General features: G+C 38.2%; 1 protein-coding gene across 1 annotated transcript in view; it reads left to right on the top strand.

Annotated features, from left to right (window-relative positions):
* PLXNA2 (plexin A2) overlaps positions 1 to 21,400 on the top strand; it is a 521,320-nt gene that overhangs the window by 432,162 nt on the left and 67,758 nt on the right. The window contains exons 18-22 of the mRNA XM_060772844.2: positions 2,312 to 2,551; positions 5,674 to 5,817; positions 9,482 to 9,716; positions 17,275 to 17,417; positions 20,957 to 21,225. Coding sequence (XP_060628827.2) covers positions 2,312 to 2,551; positions 5,674 to 5,817; positions 9,482 to 9,716; positions 17,275 to 17,417; positions 20,957 to 21,225 — 1,031 coding nt within the window. The remainder of the gene's footprint in view (positions 1 to 2,311; positions 2,552 to 5,673; positions 5,818 to 9,481; positions 9,717 to 17,274; positions 17,418 to 20,956; positions 21,226 to 21,400) is intronic.

The raw sequence follows: 21,400 nt of genomic DNA, 5'->3' as shown, positions 1-21,400 counted from the left end.
ACAGGTTTGCTTCACCACCTTAAGATATCTTCTCAATAGAATTATTTTCTTAGATGCTATGGATATCTATTTAAAAGTTTTTTTCCCTGATGTTAATTATAGAATTCAGCTATTGTTAATTTGATGCATCCTTTATTCTGTGCCACATAAACCAGAATCCATGTATTCACCACAAACTCAAGTACACTGTACTGTCCATTTGATTCCACGGTGAGGAATATGCTAGCTACTCACTTCTGTCTTCAAGGTGTGAGTTCCTTCGCAAAGTAGAAGGAAATAACTGGTGGGGCTTGCCATAATCTCCACTGGTGCCCTACACCATTTTTAATAAAGGCTTACTTAGAATCATAGAGTTGGAAGATACCATATGAACCATCTAGTCCAATCCCCTGCCATGTAGGAAAAGCACAAAGTACCCCTGACAGATGGCCATCCAGCCTTTGTTTAAAAGCCTCCAAGGAAAGAGCTTCCACCATACTCTGAGGCAGAGAATTTCACTCTTGACTAGCTCTTACAGTCAGGAAGTTCTTTCTAATGCTCAAGTGGAATCTTCTTTCCTGTAAGTTGAACCCACTGCTCTGAGTTCTAGTCTCCAGGGCAGCAAAAAAAAGTCTTCTCCCTCTTTCCTACAAATCTTTTATAATATTATATGTGGCTATCATGTCTTCCCACAACAATCTCTTTTGCAGGCTAAAAATGTCCAGCTCATTAAGACGCCCCTCACAAGTCTCCAGATTTTTGATATTTTAGTTGCGCTCTGGATACATTCCAGCTTGTCAATAACTCCTGTAAATTGTGAAGCCCAGAACTGGACACAGTATTGCCAGCGAGGTCTAACCAAAGCAGAATAGAGGGTCACCATTACTTTCCTTGGTTTAGACACTATATTTCTTTTGATGCAGCCAAAAATCCCATTGACTTTTTAGTTGCTAATCACACTGTTGGCTTATGTTCAACTTGTTGTCCACTCAGACTCCAAGATCTTTTTCAAATGTATTGTTGTCAAGCCAGTCTCTATTAAAATGGCATGGGGCAGCATACTTGGCAGTAAACCCTGGCTGCCACATATGCTGTATTCTTCAATTTCCCAATTTCCAGGGAGCCCACCAGCCACTTGCTTCTGCCTTATATCTTAAAGGCAAGTGGAGACAACTGACTTCTTCCCTAGTGCTGAGGAAGCTCAAAGAACGTGGTGTGCCCAGCAGCCAGGGCTTCTCACTGTCTTCAATTGGGACCACTGTATAGATTATTCCTGTCTAAAATCCTGGTATCTACTGGGGATCCTGGAAATAATTCCTATCACATACTGCGGGCCCACTGTATAAATTATTCCTATCTAAAATTCTTTGCAAATTTTCAGTCTCTCTGATTTTGTCTTTTATATTAGAACTTTGAACTATCAAAGTTAGGTACTTGCTAGCAAAATGCTAGGTCCCAAGTGAAGTGCTGTTGTGTGCACTTAAAAGAAAAAGAGAAAAAAGATGTTAGGGATTGTTTAGGGGATGGGGGAAGAGATGCAAGCTTTGGGATGTGCAATAATTTTAAAGATTATTTCATTAAGTTTTGTTTGTTTGTTTTATTAGCATACTTGTTTCTCTTTTTTGAGGAGTGGTCAATGGGTGTAAGGGGAAAAGATTCCACACTTTGGTTATATCAACTTCCATTAAAATCCACCGAGTCTTTAATATGAATTTTATTTTTGTAATATATTTTTCTCTTACCTGTTTCATATTACTGTATCCTTGTATGATGAGAACAATACTGACATTGGATAACAATAGATGTTCCCTATGCACTGGAGTTTGGTTCCAGTAAACCCTCTCCCCATAAATCCATGGTTGTCTGTGCCATTATATACACCATTGTAGTAAGATGACATCCCTTGTGTGATCTGTAAGGATAGCATTAAAATATTCTCATGTATTTTTATATATGTTTCTTTACTTGCTAGTATTTTGCATTATTTCCTATATAGTGCAGCTATGGCTGCAGCTATGCAAAACTTCCCATCATCCCATATCTCTTTTTAGGTCTTACAAGAACTTTTTTAACATATATATATATATATATATATATGAACAAATCTAAAAGATAAAATTATTTGCTTTCATAGCAAGAACAACCCAAACACACACATCACTTACATATAAAGGTGATCAGTCAAAGCAGTACAGATATTGGGAAATGGTCTAGTTACTTTGGCATTTTCAAGCTCAGTAAACTTGATGGAAGCATGGCATGAGCATCTGTTTTCTCTGCACAGATACATTCTATTTCAAAGTATATCTCATCATTGACTCTCTGCTTCCAGGTCTGTAAAGTTGTGAATGCAACCACCTTGACTTGTCTGGCTCCCTCACTCACCCCAGAATACCGACCTGGCTTGGATGCTGTTGAACGACCTGATGAGTTTGGCTTCATCTTCAACAATGTTCAATCCTTGCTGATTTATAATGACACCAAGTTTATCTTCTACCCCAACCCTACCTTTGAGCTTCTCAGTGCTAATGGTATCTTGGATCAAAAACCAGGCTCACCTATTATCCTGAAGGTAAGAACAAGTAATATATTTAGGTTCACGAACTTGGATTATTTGGAATAATCACCTTCTAGGACAACACTGTACTATGCAGAACATCTTGGTATTATTAGAAAATATGTCCTTGTGGATTTATTGTATAGAGTCCACTTCACACATTTAGTTTTTTAGGGAAAAAAAGGTTAGGGTCTGTAGTGTACATTTGGAATAATCAAGTACAATGCCAAAAACAGAGGTGGATAAATACTGATTTATTTTTTTAGCTGACTACAAAATTCTTAAGCATAGTGATTTTTTTATTATTAGGAAAAACTTAAAAGCTTCAATGGTACTCTGTTGCTATCCACCTGTCTTTACTACCTCCTAGTTCTTTTTCCAAGTAAGACAAAGTGAAAAGAGAGTAAGAAGGCTTTTGGGGTCCTTCTTAACAGGAAGGAATGAGTGGTAAATCTGTACTCTTCTAGCCCGCTCCAAGTCCAGGATTCTATTATTTTTTGTCAAGCAGAATTCTGTCAGCATTAGAACACCACATTATAAAGGTCTCCTGCCTGGACTGGCTCTATCTATAGGTGCTCATTTCCTCAGTGTCTGATTCTGCAGACAAGACAATGTGGATGATACAAACTGGTTAGAAAAATAGCCTGTGCCTTTTCAACAGGTAATTTCCCAAGTCACTATAATGATTTTGAGCAAAGGAAGATCTGTGAATAAACAAACATGTATTGAGAGCCATGCACCATGGGACCCTCTTCTTCTGAGGCACTGCCATTATTGCCTCAAAGACATTCATGTCTCTGCTTCTGCTTATTTAGTAAAATGCCTTTTGGATATTTTCCTGCACAAGCTGCAAGAAGGTCAAACCACTCCTGGAACAGTCTGTTCCATAAGTGATTTGCCCATATGGGATCCCGGCCAAATGTTTAGCATCCAAACAATTGGTTATACTTCATGGGATTGATAGGAGTTGCATTGCAGCAGTATTTGAAGGGCAACAAACTCCATGCTCACATCCTACAGTCCAGTAAAAATAAATGAGAATGTCAGAACTTTAGAAGATGACATTTCAAATCTCCTTACAGTGCAATTATATTCTTCAGTAAGTCACACTAAGTTCTTTTGGGTTTATTACCTGGTAAGTAGCAATAATTTTCTTAGCAGCAGAAGAAAGATGGTATATTAATTAATGTATATTTTATAAATATTATATTTTAAATTATAAGTAAATTAACATAGGATTGCAGCCCTATTTTGCACATTTGTCTTTAACATTATGACTGCAGTTTTGCCTTCATCCTGACTTGACACATATACCTCTATAACACAATAACTCATGATTGCAAGGTTTCATGAGTCTTATGCATACCTGCTGAATACATCCACAACTTCTTCTATGTGATGTGTGAAATGACCATAAACTGCTTTCTGATCAAGTCAAAGGAAATATATTTTTGTGTATTCAACCTATCTACTAAATAACATAACTGAGCACAATTTTAAATACCCAGTACTTGCTGGACATTTGTTTCCTTTCCTTGTACAGCTAAACTTACCAGCCTTGAATGGTTGCTTTCTACCTGTGAAACACTCCACTTTATGAACTTGGCATATGAATTTCTACTAAACCCAAATAAGGATTAATTTCTAGTATTGTATGTGCACATTGTATCAGTGTTACTTTTCTATGTCCACATTGCCTGGGATCAGAATTGTGATTGCAATCAAAGTGTTCTTTTAAATATGAAGATGTACATACTAGAAAGTGGTATAAAGATGCATAGTGCTTATTTTTTGTTAGTGAGGATGGGATCCAGTGGATACAGTCTGGAGACAATGTTTTTGGTGTGTGTATACTTGTTTGCTACAGGACAAATGGGAAATCTAATAAAACTAAATAGTTTTCAAGGTGCAGCAAGCCTCTTTGCTCATTTTGTTGGAAAACATTCACATAGCTAACTTATCAACATATAATGATGTTTTCCTATCCCTTTTGGAATTTATAGTAATGTTCTGTGCTATTAGTCATTACACTGACAGACATGATTGTGTTGGTGGTAGGTCTTGTCATGAATTTCTGCATATGAAAAGCATGACATTTAAATCTTCGATATAATTTTCTGGAATATCAGACAACAATTCATGATGACTAGTCTGTCGCCCACCAAGCCAATATGTCTGGCACAAAAAGACTAGTATAATTTCTGTCCCACTTCTAAAGCTTTAGAGGTAATTATTGGTGTTCATTATCTTTTCCTCGTTAATGTCTCTCCCCTGCCTATTTTGTTACTACTCACAATGAGAATCTCCTACTTGCTCTGGTTTTCCTAATCCCTCCTTATAAATTATGATTGTCCTGGATGTGCCATGTGTGATGTATAACCCTTATGACTGTTCACTCACTCTTAAACCATTTCAGGCTGTTAGCAAGCTCTAGATGTTTGCTCTATTAGACCACTTAGTATACGTTTTGGTAGATTATTAATCTGCTTTAGTGCAGAGGTGGGAAATTTGCAGTCCTCCAATATGGTTGAATTCCCAGCATCCTTTATTATTGGCTATGCTGGCAAAAAATTTCCACAAACTGAAGTTCAATAACATCTGGGGAAGTACAAAATGCCAGCCTCACATTTAGTATTTGATTTCCCTCCATGCTACTTACACTTTTACATTATATTCCCAACTATAATTTAATGAAAGAAGGTGAGGTGTGGAAGGCTAAACCAAAACAGCAGTTAGTTGCCCTCCTCGCTCTTAAGTAATTAAACCATACATTGCAGATAATCCTGCTGGCCTTGACCTACATTTGAAAAAGAAGTAGGTGGTAGCAAGAAGATAACGAATACATATTGTCCTCATAGCCATAATAGGAATATAAAAATCGATTCCTAAATGCAGAAGTTGCATGCCTTGAAATGACACCAAAATATGAATGTTCCAATTCATTCATCATATTGAGCAACTGCTTATGCAAATAATACCTATTGGGGAAAGTAATACAGAGATGTTTGAGAAAAGGTTTCATACAAATAATCTACTTGCGATGTGTAGCAATGCTGAATTGGTGGTTATGAGGTTATCAGAAAAAACTCAAGAACTCCATATATTTTATTAGAACCTTCTCTCCCTATTTCCCACAGGGTAAAAATCTGTGCCCTCCAGCTTCTGGTGGAGCGAAGCTGAATTACACTGTTCTGATTGGAGAAACCCCTTGCGCTGTCACTGTCTCTGAGACCCAGCTGCTGTGTGAGCCTCCAAATCTCACTGGACAACACAAAGTACTGGTGAGGTCAAAATATCAGACTTTTCTGGTCCATCTTTTGTATTTTCTGATGCTGAAGTGTTAGAATACGATTACATGAGGGATGTAAAGAATTTAGACACACATTTCTCATCCTGTTTTTCATTATTTAGTATTATTTTAGGACATTTTTGTGGAAATAAAATTGTTCAGAAAACATATTTTTGCTTAAAACTGGGCATTATTAACAGTTTGAGTGCAAATGAATTGAAACACAACAAGAACACATTAAAATGTGCAAAAGCTCTTGGAATCTCATCAATAAGTGAACATTTACACCTCTTCTTTGCACTTCTTCTTATCCTAGTTTAGGGGATGGAATAAAAGGGCATAAAAGGGTTATAAATCTTAGGATTTTTTTAGATATGCCAAAAAATTGAAATTAATCTTCTTAATGTTGTGTTTACTGAAAGAATGTTGTGCCATTTTCTAAATAAATTTCTAAAGAAATAAATGAAGTTGATATGATGATAGAACAAAGAAAGCTTTATTCACTTATATATGTAAACCTATAAAAGCATATAGAGCTCACCACGGTAGGTTGTAAAAAAGCAATATTGAATTTGTAGAATGTTTGCACAAGCATACATTGGCCCAGCATGAATTTTTCATGAGAATATTTAGTAGCATTGGTTAAAGCAGATTAAATTTTTCATTGGAAAGGGGAAAATTCTGCAATTGTCAAAAGAAAAAAAGTGCTGTCATACCGCTGAGCTTAACTAATTTTATTGTAGGTAGAGTTCTTGTAGATGGTAGAGGATATGAGTAGCTGTGAAAGATTCCCAGCACAGTTGGAAGCAGACACCTTGTCTCAGTTTATAGTAGTGAAATCTCCAGCAGGATAAGGCTGTCTGCCAGATTTTATACATCTCAGCAAATATAAGGGCACTCACACGAGATACATCTAAGAACAAATGAAATATGATGAGAGACATGTAAGAAAATTGCTACAAGAAAAGGAGTGCAGACACGGAAGCTAATTGTTCTATATATTTTGACATTTCTTGGTTTATTAGAAATCTGTTCCTCTAAAGGTCTGAAATGCTCCCTTATCTCCCGGTTCAGTTTATGTTTTATCCCACTTCTTCTTGGAGCTTATATGGAATATGCTACAGGTAATGACCTTATCTGTATCACCTTACTTTCTGAAGTAACAAGGACATAAAGTAAGGCAGCATCAGAATTGTTTTAATGTGACATCATGCCTGCAGTCTTTCTTATGGGTGGCGTGCCCTCTGTTTTTAATTCTGTTGTATTTTTTAATCCATGTGTCAATGTGATTTTAAAATTGCATTTTAATTGTAAGCCGCATCGAATCCTCTGGGAGATGCTAGCGGGGTACAAATAAAGTTTAATAATAATAATAATAATAATAATAATAATAATAATAACCATGTTTTAGCTGAACTTGTTTTTAGTGAGTTTGAGTCCCATATTAGGAGAAAAGCAAACTATAAATGAAATAAGTAATTAATTAAGAAATTGGGAAAATATTTCATTGTGGGTTGTAGTAGGTTTTTTGGGTCATATGGCCATGTTCTAGAAGCATTCTCTCCTAATGTTTCACCTGCATCTATGGCAAGCATCCTCTGTGGATGCTTGCCATAAATGCAGGCGAAACATTAGGAGAAAATGCTTCTAGAACATGGCCATATGGCCCAAAAAACCTACAACAACCCAGTGATTCCAGCCATGAAAGCCTTCGACAGTATATTTATTTGTGACCTGAAATGTTGCTTTAAGAGGTCATCAAGAAGATTTGGGTGTATTTTCCTACTTTATAATAGTTTTTAAAAGAAAATAAGGTATTGGTAACATATTATCCATAAACGAATATGTAATGGGGGTAACATTACAGTTTTGAATTGCAAAAAGGAGAGAAAAAGAACGGATGTGAATGTGAATTTAAAAAACATAATTCCTTGTTCTAATTTTTTTCTTACTTAGATAATGTCCCATTTAAGTCATTTATATCACCACAGGGTATTGCTTGCAAATGAGAGGTGGTGTTATTTACACAAGAGGATGAGCCTTGAATACAATGGCTGGCCTTGTTAGTTCCCCTAATACTGTTCCCGCAGTGTAGATGAAGCACGGAGTGAGCAGTGAGGTTTGTTGTAGGGCTAGATGGATTCTTATCATAGTATGTCTCATATTCCAATATTGCAGGTGAATGACTTTTTCACATTAGTGAGCCATCTGTTTCTACGCCTGTCACCCTGTCATTTTTAAGGAAAAGACCTGTCATTTTTTAGAATCCATTCTAAGTCATTTAATGTGCATCACGGAGGTTTCAGCTGGCAAGTTATAACTGAAGGATTTGTCTTCGAAATTTGTCCTGAAAGTTTTTGACTTTTGCAAAGTGCCTTGTGTCCTTTTTTAAAACACATCTTTATGCTTCAATTAAATGAGCCAGAAAGCAGTGGGAAATGCTGCTGATGGAAATGCCCTATTCAAAAGACCTTCTTCTGTGAACAACATAGGAAAGGGGAGGGGGAGAGAGAGAGAAATAAAAGAAGTGTCTTGTGGAACGTGTAAAACAGATTAGTGCAAGCTTTCATGGATTACACTTTCTCAGATGCTTACAATATATGTGGAGTTCAGACGGACGGTTTCTGAAGAGCCTCAGGCAAACTTGCATGATGCTTTGGTCGCTGATCCTTTTCAGCAAGCTTACCCATTGAACAGAACAACCTTTAAAGAAGGTGTTTTATTGGATCAAGTTTTTTTAAAAAAATTATATTTAAAAGATAACTGAAACTTGAATGCCTACATTTTTCACCCAAAGAAGACAATTAAAAGTCTTTTTTTCTCAGAATTTAGTAAAAGTCATTCAATATCATACTATCAGGTATTTAGAAATAACAGCTCCCTGTTTCAATAATGCTATAGCATATTTCTCCCCAGCACCATTAATATTTGCATTTACCATAAGCTATTACAAGTACAGAAAAAAACCTAGTTTTCATTAACTGTCTGTCTATTTATCTGCTGCAATACCACGGTCTCCCCCATGTCCTGTCATTCTGTGGCTCCTTTTGTTTTTCACTCTTCTTTTCTACTTCCACTTTAAATGTCTTTGTCAATGAAATTGTCATTCTGTCTCTAATGTCCAGGGTGTACAAAAGGGAGAGCTGAAAGCCTGTGAAATGAAAGTCAAATGGATCCATCAGATAATCAGAACAAAGCCAGAGATAGTGCTGGGATGACGTATTTATCACAACTTGAAGCTTTTTCTGCGTTTCAAGTAGACTGTGCCCTTTCCTTCTGAAAACAGACGCTGTTTACATGATCTTGTCTACAACTTGGCAGTCAAACAGCATGCTATGTCTTCTGAAGGAATCTTTGGTGCTTGGGGAATGAGTTCCAGAACAGCAGTGACATGGGCAAGGGATCCCTGTCATGTACCAGTCCTTGAAGTCACACATTGCTTTAAATAAGATCTTGCTAAAATAACTACTGGTGCAGAAATAGGGTCATCATCAACCATGTCACCCCCAATGAATTGGCATATAAAAGCAAACAAGCAGAGATACAGTTAGAATCTATATTGGAAATATTCACATGGGTAGTCCTTATTTTAGAATCTCTTTTTCTATCTGCCAAGTTACCCAGATGTTTCAACCTTCTGTATTTTGTTTGGTTAGGTGCACGTAGGTGGCATTGTCTTCTCACCTGGCTCAGTAAACGTGATTTCTGATAGCCTATTGACCTTGCCAGCTATTGTCAGCATTGCAGCTGGAGGGAGCCTTCTTCTCATCATAGTCATCATTGTCCTCATTGCCTACAAGCGCAAGTCTCGTGAAAATGACCTCACCCTCAAGAGGCTACAGATGCAGATGGACAACTTGGAGTCACGAGTGGCCCTTGAATGCAAGGAAGGTCAGTTCAACCACTAATGAGGGGACTATTTGACCAACAGTGTGTGTATGTGACCTTCACAAAGTGTGTTCCAAAAGTTTGTACATCATTAATGTAGGCAGGCACAATGTATTTGAAATAGATTAAACTTCTTGGCCAATGGTTTTTGTTGCATTGACACTACCCAATAACTGGTTTACACAGTTAAGCAGAAATGGAAATTATATGAGGCACAATTTTTCCCCAGTGTATACCTCCAAGGCTTTGCCTGTGAAAATACCATGGATTATCCTGCTCTGGTGCATTTTTGCTATCAGAAATGTTCTCTACATCCTGTGTCACTACCTTTGCATTTTATAAGGAGACACCTTTGAAGTAGGATTGCCAGAATAAAATCTAGAGACGACTCCTGAATCTTTTAAGATTGTGGAAAAGAGACAATTTCAGCAGATGTCACTTGTCACACAACCAGATAAAAAGCAACACCTGCTGAAATTCTACACAGCCTTTAAAGGTACAGGAATTGCCTCCCTCCACTTTTTATTCTTGCAACTCTAGCTTGAAGCTTTTCAGTAGTTGCTATTTGTTCATCTATGTCCCCATCCTGAAAAAGTCTTTTTTACAGCAGTTACTGTTATTTGTTTCTCTTTCCTGTGAACAGTCATAAACAGCCAGAGTATAAACCAACAATTAAAATCTCACCCATTTTTTTAAAAAAGGATGTTGTCCAATTTTTAGTTGTGATCAACAAAGAAAAGCACCACTATTCCTTCCCATTCATCCAGCAGACATGGGCGTGGGTGGAGCAGATTTGTACTCAGGGTGCAGGAGAGCAATACGGTATATACCCATATCTGAATCCTCTTCTTTCTTCAATTACCATTAACTTTTGAAGCAGACATTCTGACATAAGAAAATAACTGAAAAGAAATTCTGGCTCAGAAAAATTCTGTAATAGTGCTATAGCCCTGTCTTTTTTGTTCTGATTCAAGCTCTTTTGTATCTGTTGTCCACCTTTGGTCAGTTTGTGAATGAAGGAGAATACATAGTTGTTTCAGAAGGTGTGAAACTATTGGAGGCTACCATACTATGATAGGGAAGTCTCTGAAATCATGATCAGGCCACATTCTTCATCATAGATAATTGCAGTGCATCCAAGATATATTGTCCAAGATACCTCTTTAATTTCCCAAATTGATTTACCTAATCTATTTTACCTCCAGTGGTAGAGTTAGGTTCAGAAGTCTGATTGTGTTCTATCATATCATGTTGAGCTAGAAAACTAACTGAAAAGTAGGAAGCAAGACATGAGACAAAACACTTTCTCTCTCACACACACACTCTACTCCATAAAAAGTGCAGCTGTCACTATAATGCATTTCTGGCCTCAATGCCATTGCTTACAAGGAGCTAATCCACTTCACTGTTTTACTTAAACTATTTTCATCTTTGCAAGAGGAATAACAACTTGCTGATATACCTGACACACAAACCTCCAGTGTCAGAAGAATTCAAACACATTCAAGAGAAATTGGCATATTGAGGAAAAGCCTGACCCCCTATGGTTGACTGCTGTTGTGGGTGATGTTGGTGTTAGCTTTATTTATAGTCTGCCTTTTTTTCCAGACTGGGAGTTAAGACAGCTTTCAAATGAAAATAGTTAATTATATAGAAATTCAACATTAAAATAAAAATACGTACATGACAATATTAAAACAATGTAAAAGATAACACTTAAAGTGATTTTAAAAGAGCACAGTTTCAAATAAAACAGTATCCTTTGTGGTCTGGTAGAGGGGATGGGGCTTTCCATTAAAATCTTTAGTATTTCTTTTTTAAAAACATTCACATTGTTCAGTATCACAATGGTAAGAAATGAAGTAAACATCTCGACAACAACAGAAACTACTTGTCTGATGAATACAAAAGAATCAAGGCCATAAAGAAATGTATACCATGTATAACAATATTAACATAACATTCAGGCAGGCACAATTTCATCAAACACAGGTTTTAACCCACTTCTCTCTTGCCACCATGAAGTTTTCACAGTTATAATTTTACTTCAGAGAGTTTGAGGACCATAACTCTGGCTGAAACAATATAGGGATGGAGGAAATGCTGTCAAAACCTTGCATAGAGGTGGCAACCCTAATACATTGGGTGTGAATGCCACTAAATATAATAATAAAACTTATAATAATTATAATAATAATATAAAAACTTTATTTCTAGACTACCCTCTCTCCCCTAAGGGATTCAGAGTGGTTTACACATACAAAAAGGCAAGCATTCAGTGTCTTGGGTGAGTAGAAACATGTCAAAATAATATACAATAAAGCAACAGTAATAACAGTGCGCTTATGACAAAGAATTAAGCATTGTGAGGAAAAACAAAACAAAACAAAAGACATAGTTAACTATTTATTTATCCTATGAGAAATGAACTGAGGGTACAGTTGTAATGTATTTAAAAACACAAAGTTTAGAAACCTGGCATTATACTAAATGTTCTTTGACCAGTAGCTGGCCACTTGGAGTGCCTCTGGTGTTGCTATAAGAAGGTCCTTCATTGTGCATGCGGCAGAGCCCAGTCTGCATTGTAATAGGTGGTTTGTGGTTTGCTCTTCTCCACTCTCAACTTGCAGAATATTAACTAAAACATAAGTAAACATTACAACAAATACCCTAAAGGTAATTTAAAATACAGTTACATTAAAAATGTCTGGCACCATATAGTACAAGTGGCAGGCTAAAACCCGGAACCTCCTTTCTGGGCACACAGAAGACTGGGCGACTTGGGAGGTGCTGAATAGACTGTGCTCTGGCACCATGAGATGCAGAGCCAACCTTAAGAAATGGGGCCACAAAGTGGAGTCCACAACATGCAAGTGTGGAGAAGAGAAAACCACAGACCACCTATTAAAATGCAGTCTGAGTCCTGCTGTGTGCACAAAGGAGGACCTTCTTTATAACAACAACAGGAGGCACTCCAAGTGGCCAGCTACTGGTTAAGGCCCATTTAATATAATGCCAAGTTTTTAAACTTTGTGTTTTTATAATACATTACAACTGTACCTTCTATTTGCTTCTGATACGATAAATAAATATTATGGGGATTAATATCAAGTAAACACAAGCATTCATAGAACTGGAACACAAGAACATGGCAAATCCTACAAATGGCCATTTCATCCAGAACTTGTCCTCATATATGCATACATTCACCTAAGCACACCTGGCCAGTCTCATATAACTTTTTCATTTTGATTTAACAGTTCTCTAGTACCAGCAATGTCAAGTTTCTAGTTTCCGTGGTAACTGCCTCCTGCTTACCCTGTTTCCTTTGATCTGTTATGAATTTAACAGGGCCTGAGCCCACGTACAGCTGTCAAATAAAACTATGGTCAATCTCTCTCAAACACACAGGCTCATAAATGCCCTCCTTTGCGGCAGAAGAGGATCAGCACTCTCTCCTAGTGAGGGAAGACCGTAACCAATGTATTGGATACAAGAGGTATCCTTTGCCTGACTAAAGTGTGGAGAACAGGATTAGCACTTGATCCTATTTAAAGGACTTGTACAGTTTGTCAGTGCCAGGTCATTAAGGCTAGCTGAAGGCTGACCTTTTCTGAAAGGTTTTCCTGTGGATGTTTACAAGGAACAGGATCCACGAGCCACACCAGATGGAAAAATGTGTGCCCCCCTTGCTGGTCAGCAGAGTTTAGGAAGAATGGGAGTAGCTTTTTACATGAAAGTACTGGTTCTCCAGTTCTAATAAAAAACAAAAGAAAATCAATCTCACAGACTGCTGATAACTGTCTTACAAAGGTCTGAGTTTTTACTTTCCCTTTCTTTCGACAATATAAACAGTCCGCACACGCAGGCACTCCATAGCTTATTAAATATTTCCATTTTATCTGTTAGCAAAATATTAAGAATATATTGAGGGAAAAAAGACACATGTCTCTTGTTTAAATATTTACTTGGCCAAAAAAGAATGTAACATTTGCCAGATACTAAATATTTCAGACTGGATTCACCCAGCATGTGTTCTAGAATGCCTGCATATAGTAAAAAGTTTTCCATATATGTTCTTTCAGCATTGTTGTCTGTTGGAATGTAGTACACTCTTCTCATCATATTAGTGCCATTTCAGACAATATGGAATTGCTGGTTCCATTTTAACAGCCAGGGCAGCACCCTATCCAGTGATGACATTTGCAGTTCAGGGAGGGATATTTAGAAATGCAATACGGATTGCTTTCTTACCTCTAGTACAAATCAAAGGGTTCCATGATAGAAATAACATCTAAAGTGAAAGCATAATCCTATAATTGTGTAGCATGAAAGAGCTTCATGTCAGATGCTTCATAAGATGTGATCATAGCTCATGGCTGAATGTCTTGTTCATGTTGTGTGCTTTTTAGTTATTTCTGATTTATAGCAACTCTAAAGTGAACCTATTATGGGGTTTTGTTGGCAAGATTTGTTCAGAAAGGGCTTGCTTTTGCTTCCTCTGAGACTGAGAGAGTGTGACTTGTCCAATGTCACTCTCTGGGTTTCCATGCCAGAGCAGGGATTCAAATCCTGCTCTCTGGAGCATAAGAGAAAAGTTTAAAGGAGCTTGGCATGTTCATTTTACTGAAGATACAATTGAGAGATGTCATGATCACACTAGCTCAAGCGCTGCCACATAGAAGAATGTGCAAGCATGATCTCTGCTACCTAAGAGGTCTAATGGTTTTCAGTTACAGGTACTGAACAGCAGACATCTTGACTGAGAGCAGTTTGGCAAGGGAACCAATTCCTGAAAGAGGTGGTGGGTTTCCTTTTCTAGAGGTCTTCAAAGAGAGGTTGTTCAGCTGGGGATGCTTCAACTGGAGATGCTGCACTGAGCAGGGATTGAACTTTATGACCCATGGGGCCCCTTCCAACTCCATGATTCAAGGAAGTAGGTCCCTGCTCATATTGACCTTTGCTTGTTTCTCCTGTTCCTTCTTATCTTTATTAGGGAATGTAAAAAAAGCAACAGGGGGCAGAGATGCCTTTCAGGTCTTGACAAAACATGTCTTCCCACTGAGATTGTACTGGGCTATGGTCCCAGACTCCTTTGACTAACTCTAATCATGTTTTAGGCTTATCCAGTTGATGTTGATGAACAGTGGAAGAGTGGGGGATGGCAATAGATACTTTGTAAACCCCATAGAACTTTTTTCCTTATCAAGAATCACTAGAGATGTTTAAAAAGCCCAAATCTTTAAAAGTGTTTACTTTGAAGACTTACGTAACAGTTTTCACGGTGAGCACCAGGATGATTTTGCATCCTTCAGGTTAAAGTGATCACAACTATATAACTGTGTGTGTGTGTGTGTGTGTTTTGGCTGATGGCATTGCTGACTTCTTCCAAACAAGGCAGTACTGCAAGGTCATCCCTGGTTTGATGTAGTGGGATTTGTGAGAGAATCCCTTCGGCCACATTGGAGCTGTGATTCAGGAGGTTTTGGTAGTGCTCTTTCCAACGTAGTGCAATTGATTTTTTGTCCTTCAGAAGTTTGGTTCCATTTGTTGAGTGTAAAGGGTGTATGCCATGGTTTCTTGGTCTGTAGATGACCTTTGTGGCTTCAAAAAATTGCTGAGCATCATGGGTATCTGCAAGGTGTTGGATTTTTTTGGCCTTCTTTGTCCACCAGATGTTCTTGAGTTCTCTGGTCCTTCTTTGGACCTCAGCTTTTGCACTAGCATAGATCTCTTTCCTAGCAGTGTGGTTGGTGTCTCTCTGCCATGTTTGGAAGGCTTTCCTTTTCTTATGAATCAACTGTTGGATCTCTTTGACATTTCATCAAACAAATCTTGATGTTTCTTAATTTGATATCCAATGGTTTCTTCGCAGGTTATGATGATGGAGGTCTTCAGTTTGTTCCAATGTTCCTCAACATTTTTGGGGTGTTCTATCCAACTATATAAGCATAGATATATATGCATATATATCTAGGAATGCCACGCTACTAAAATGGCTTTGAGAGATTATAGCTTCCGTTGGAAGGGTGAGGAGTCAAAAACAGTAAAAGGAAAAAGGACTCAAAATCGGAGTAGTCATGCTGGATAAAAATGCACAATGAAGAATCAAGACATTTCTCTTCTGGCAGTACAACTGCAAATCAAAAGTGATTTTCCCCTGCAGTAGTCATGGATAAGCCAGGACCTAGAGGGCTTTTCCTAAAATACATTTAGAACCTTGGATTTTGAAAACTAGCTTATGTAATCATCGGCTATCTTCTTATTGTAATTTGCAGGTCTTATTCATCCATAAGTAAGATAAGTTTGATGTTGCCTCCAAGGCATGGTCATAGAAACTGAACTGTAACAAAAGCTCCTGCTTCTGTCTTGTAATGTTCCAGTGAGTGCAAAGGCGCTGGCTGAAAATGACAAGAGTTTGTAAAGATTGCTTTTCAAACAACAGCCTCCAGAATCTCTTATTCAAAATAGCCATATGCTGAGTAGAGATTTCCTTGGGTTGGTATCAAGTAACTGTTTGGAGCTCTGAAACTGACAAGCATTAGGATTTCAGCTCTAGATTTTCAAACACTGATATTATTTTATTGATATGTTAGTTGTCCAACCTGAAAGTCAAAAGTGACCACTATCAATACACTTTTAGGTGTCAGGTTAATTATCCAATGGACAGTGTCTATAAGAATGTTGCTGGAACAATAAGTGGGGTTTATGTACTAATGCTTTATGGAGAGCTAGGTTTAGGAGAGCTAGGTACAAATCCAACCTGTACCAAAAGGTACATTTACAAACAAGTACATGATCAGGTGTCTTAAAATCAATTTGTACATTCACAAGTATACATATCTACTGTGTGTGTTATGTAGCATGAATACAAGTACTATACCACAATGCCTCTTACAAAGTAAATTGGAGGCACAATATAGGATGCAGTTATATGTGTGCAATGTTTGAGTCCTTTCTCAATGTAAAAGACAAAGGGTCTGTTATGCTGTTCTGTGCTGTGTTTGTTAATACCTATGGTGGATCCTGTGAATTTTCATCCTCTCCCTCCATATATATCTCGTGATGTGTAGCTTCCACATCAAAGCATTTTTCCCCTGCACATTGGATAATGCCATCTAAACCAAGAAACATTGGATCCAATTGCTTGTACTAGCTACAGCAAAAAAGCACAGGGAGTGGAAGGAGTTGGTGTGTGTTAGAAAAAGCTGCATGGCACAGTGATTTAAAAATAGGATCTTTATTTTTATGCCATGCCTTTCAAGGCATTTTCAGTGCTTACACACAAGGTGTGAACAGAATACAAATTAGCAAATGTGTTTTGTTCTTGGCATCTGCTCTTTGCATTGTGTGTGCTCCTTCTCTCTCACGCCTCTCTCTCTAGGATGCTGTGGAAGTGGCTCCCAGCTTGGGGGCATATCTGAGTGACATAGCAAGATCTAGAGTAAATGAGCTTCCATGGTTTGGCTCATTTGCAGTCCGTGATTGCTTGTACCACTACCTCTGTTTCCATTGCTTCCCCCTGATTGTCTGTCTTTCGCCCTTTTCCCCCCTCTAATAGCTTTTGCAGAGCTCCAAACAGACATCAATGAGTTAACCAGTGACCTGGATCGCTCTGGGATCCCATACCTTGATTATCGCACATATGCTATGAGGGTCCTCTTCCCTGGCATTGAAGACCACCCTGTCCTACGTGAACTAGAGGTAAAAGGATACCTGCACCTTCCCTTGGTCTCTGTCTCATCAGGTTGCTGCTGCTGCTGTTTCTCAGGTCCCCTCTGGGAAACTAAGATTAAAACCCACACAGCTGTGAAAGTACCTTTCTGCCTCCCACGCTGAATCTTATTAGAAGTGCTGGGCTAAGCACAACGAGTGCTGAAATTCATTATAACAAAAGCCTTGGAGTTTTTACGTTTTACACATAGTTTATTTCCTCTTGATTTCTTCTGTGTGGCTTTTGTTCTGCCATCTTTTTAACTCCCTCTCTCTTGCTAACACTCCATGGCAGGACCTGCATGTCCAGCAACAAACCAGCTGCATTTGCCTCCAGCAACTGTTGAAATGTGCCCTGAATTCGTTCTTTGTCAAATACAAAACCACATGGGGAGGAGGGGCTGGAACTGAGAAAATTGCACTCAGCTGCCCCAAGAGGAACGAGCTTCTCATTTTGCAAGGAAGCTTGCCAAGCTGTCTTCATCTTGTCCTCTGCTTGGCAAAGCTATTGTGTGAGAGAGACCTTGGTCACATCACTTCAGCTTTGTCTGCACTGCCTGCTGAGCTTACCAACTGTGCCATCCCATTTTTTGAGGTAGCTCTCATATAGTTCAAACAACAGCAGAAGCAGATGGGACCCATTCTTCAGTGTGAACATGCTGTTGTTGGCATTTCACCAAATAAAAACATAAGAGGGTTATACTATCAGTGGCATTTTTGTGCATTCCTTATATATGATGCTGGTGTGGGAGTAATAATTTGGACACATCTATGGTTCAGCAAGCCACAGGGATGTCCTGTGATAAAGTTTGCTTGCCATTTTTTTGTCCCTAGTGGCTAATGTGCAAACATTTTCCTTTTCTGTTCTCTTTTTAATCAAGTTCCTGCTGTAAAAGGTAAGACACTTTGCAATCCATGCTTCTTTCCACCACACAGCTTGCAAAGAGGTGACATATGATGGCAAAAAGAAGCCACGATCTGCCTTTCAGGTGGTCTAAAAATGTTTCTGTCCTGCTATATAGTGTACACAAATGTGAAATTCTGCCAATAGCTATGTAATTTATTGATCAGGATTTGAGGTTCTTCTCTAGGGCTCTAATTAAAACAAACCTGGCAGCTGCTGTTTGAAGCTCCAGTAGTTGTACTTTGAATGCCCAGGCTGGAAGGTGAAATCTCACATGTGAAAAAAATATTGTATTTTATACATTTCTGGCATCATTTTCAATGTTGCTCTTGCAAACAAACATTTTTGCAATGCCTGAGAACATCAGCATGATGTTTTGTGTAATTCCCCTTTCATTTTGGCGGCCCTGCCTCTAGGAAATGTTCTTAGACTTAGAGGATAATATACTATACTTCTTTTTTTTTTACTAGTCAGTCAAACTACATGCATAACAACCTTCTCACCATGTAGAAGATGAGGTGTAAACTGGCATAAAAAGTCAAAAACATACACAGAGCTGAAACTGGCTGATTGAAGATTCAACCAATATATCTTTTATATTCTTTCTTAATGTAAAACATTGCTCTGTGTAGATGATAATACACTGTACTGAAGGGTAAATGCCAAACACATTTATGTAATTTTGCTTATATTCTTCTGAATACAAAAGAAGGTAATAATAAAAGAGTTTGGTACAAGTACAGCCATGCACACATGTTAGCCAGACCCACTTGTCTTTGAAAATCCCTCTCACTTAAATCTTATAGTCTGTTTATTAGCCATTCATAGTCTAAAACAAGTGTGAGGAAACTTTGACCCTGATGTTTTGGTTACAGATCCCATGATCATTGCCCATGATGTCTGTTTTTGGGAGGTGAAATCCAAAACATCTGTGGGGCAAAATATTTTTCATTGTTGGTTTAAGACAGTGGTTCTCAACCAGTGGGTCCCCAGATGTTTTGACCCTCAGCTCCCAGAAATCCTAGCAGCTGGTAAACTGGCTGGGATTTCTGGGATTGTAGGCCAAAACACCTGGGGGACACAGTTTGACAACCACTGGTCTAAGATAATGGCTCCTTTTCTTTGGTCCTCCAGGTGATTTGGACTTCAGTTCCCACAATTCCTAACAGCTGGTAAGATGGCTATGATTTCTGGGAGTTGAAATCAAAAATACCTGGAGGACCAAAGGTTGAGGAACCCTTGGTCTAAGACAGAGTTTCTCAGACTGTGTTCCTCCAGTTGTTTTGGATTTCAGCTCCCAGAAATCTCAGCCAGCTTACCAGCTGTTAGGAATTGTGGGAGCTGAAGTAGAAAACATCTGGAGGAGCACAGTTTGAGAACCATGGGTTTATAAGAATGTTGCCTATACTATAGAGCAGGCATGAGAAAACTTTAGCCTTCCAGGTGTTTTTGACTTCAACTCACACAATTCCTAACAGCTGCTAAACTGGCTGGAATTTCAGCCTGGAGGACTGAAGTTTGCCTGTGCCTGCCATAGAGCCTAAGACAAATCGTGGTTTAGTGGCCATGGGTTTTCTACGTTTTCTACTCTGTTCAGGTGGAGAAAGTTCCATTCTCTAAGGGCCCTTCCCCATAGCCCTATATCCCAGAATGTCAAGGCAGAAAATCCGACATTGAGTGTGGACTCAGATAACCCAATTCAAAGCAGATATTGTGGGATTTTCTGCCTTGATATTTTGGGATATAGGACTGTGTGGAAGAGCCCTAAATTTCACAAAAATGTTTCAGAACCAAATGTATCAAATATTGCTCTGTATCAGTTGTACTATGATCACATTTCAGTGATACAATGTTGTGATTTGAATACCTTAAATGTCTTTTCAACAGTATCTAACAATCAGGATCTCTTCCAACTAGATGCTTTTTGAAGTTTTCTTTGAAAAAATATAAGGGCTGAAAGCCTAACAGTCAGTTTTATGTTGTATTATGACTGGTTTGAAGTTCACATTTATCTGTAACTTCCCTGCCTCCCAGAATAAGGATCAATTCAATGAGCTATTTACATGGATGCTAATCACCGAAATTACAATTGTGGAAATTGGCATTTAAGTAGCCAGGCTCTCTTTGCTTTATGTCATGAAATTGCAAGTGAATATTGACATTTGATATTTATTTAGCATTTTTCTCCACTCTAAAAAGCTGTTGCAGTAATGAATGCACTGCCAATTACACAGCCGGTTAAATACATAATATGAATAATCTGAATATGTAAGTCATTGAAAAGTTTGGTAAAGAATTGTATTTAAAGTGCTTTACCATTTTGATTCATACAGAATTACTTACAACCAAAAGTAATTAAAAGGATTGGATGTTTGGGATTTGCTTGCTTGTTTAGTTCTGCATCAAAGTAGAAGTTTATACTAAATTAGTAATTAATGTGCCATGGATAGAACCACTTCTTTGTAACACACATAAAATTCAAATGCTACTTAATGAGCCTTTAACCTTAGTATAAAGACAATGTGGCCACTCATTCCTGAGTCTCCACATAACCCAAGCGCAAAAGCCTGGAATTAATGGAACTCTTCTTCATTTGATTTGTGAGGATAATCTTTGCTTCTTACAGGTCCAAGGGAATGGACAGCAGGGTGTTGAAAAGGCCCTGAAGCTCTTTGCCCAACTAATCAACAACAAGGTCTTTCTGTTGACATTTATTCGTACCCTTGAGATGCAGCGAAGTTTCTCCATGCGAGATCGGGGCAATGTGGCTTCCCTTATCATGACAGGTCTTCAAGGCAAGCTAGAATATGCCACTGATGTTCTGAAGCAGCTGCTATCTGATCTGATTGAGAAGAACCTGGAAAACAAAAATCACCCAAAACTCCTTCTGCGCAGGTAGGATTGGATGGGGAAAGTGATTTTATGGAAGGTGGAATCTTGTTTGTGGTTCAGGAATGAAATTGCCCTGCTGGGTAAATTTGAGGGATAGGTAGAAATATGTTTGGTTCCCTAGTGCTGTTGTGGTCACCAGGTTGAATAGTACCAAGTTCTGCAAGACTCCTTTGTAATA

Source organism: Anolis sagrei, chromosome 4 (assembly GCF_037176765.1).
Source record: "Anolis sagrei isolate rAnoSag1 chromosome 4, rAnoSag1.mat, whole genome shotgun sequence".
Taxonomy (NCBI): Eukaryota; Metazoa; Chordata; class Lepidosauria; order Squamata; family Dactyloidae; genus Anolis; species Anolis sagrei.
Note: the sequence above shows the minus strand (reverse complement) of the source record. Positions and strands in the feature narration are given on the sequence as shown.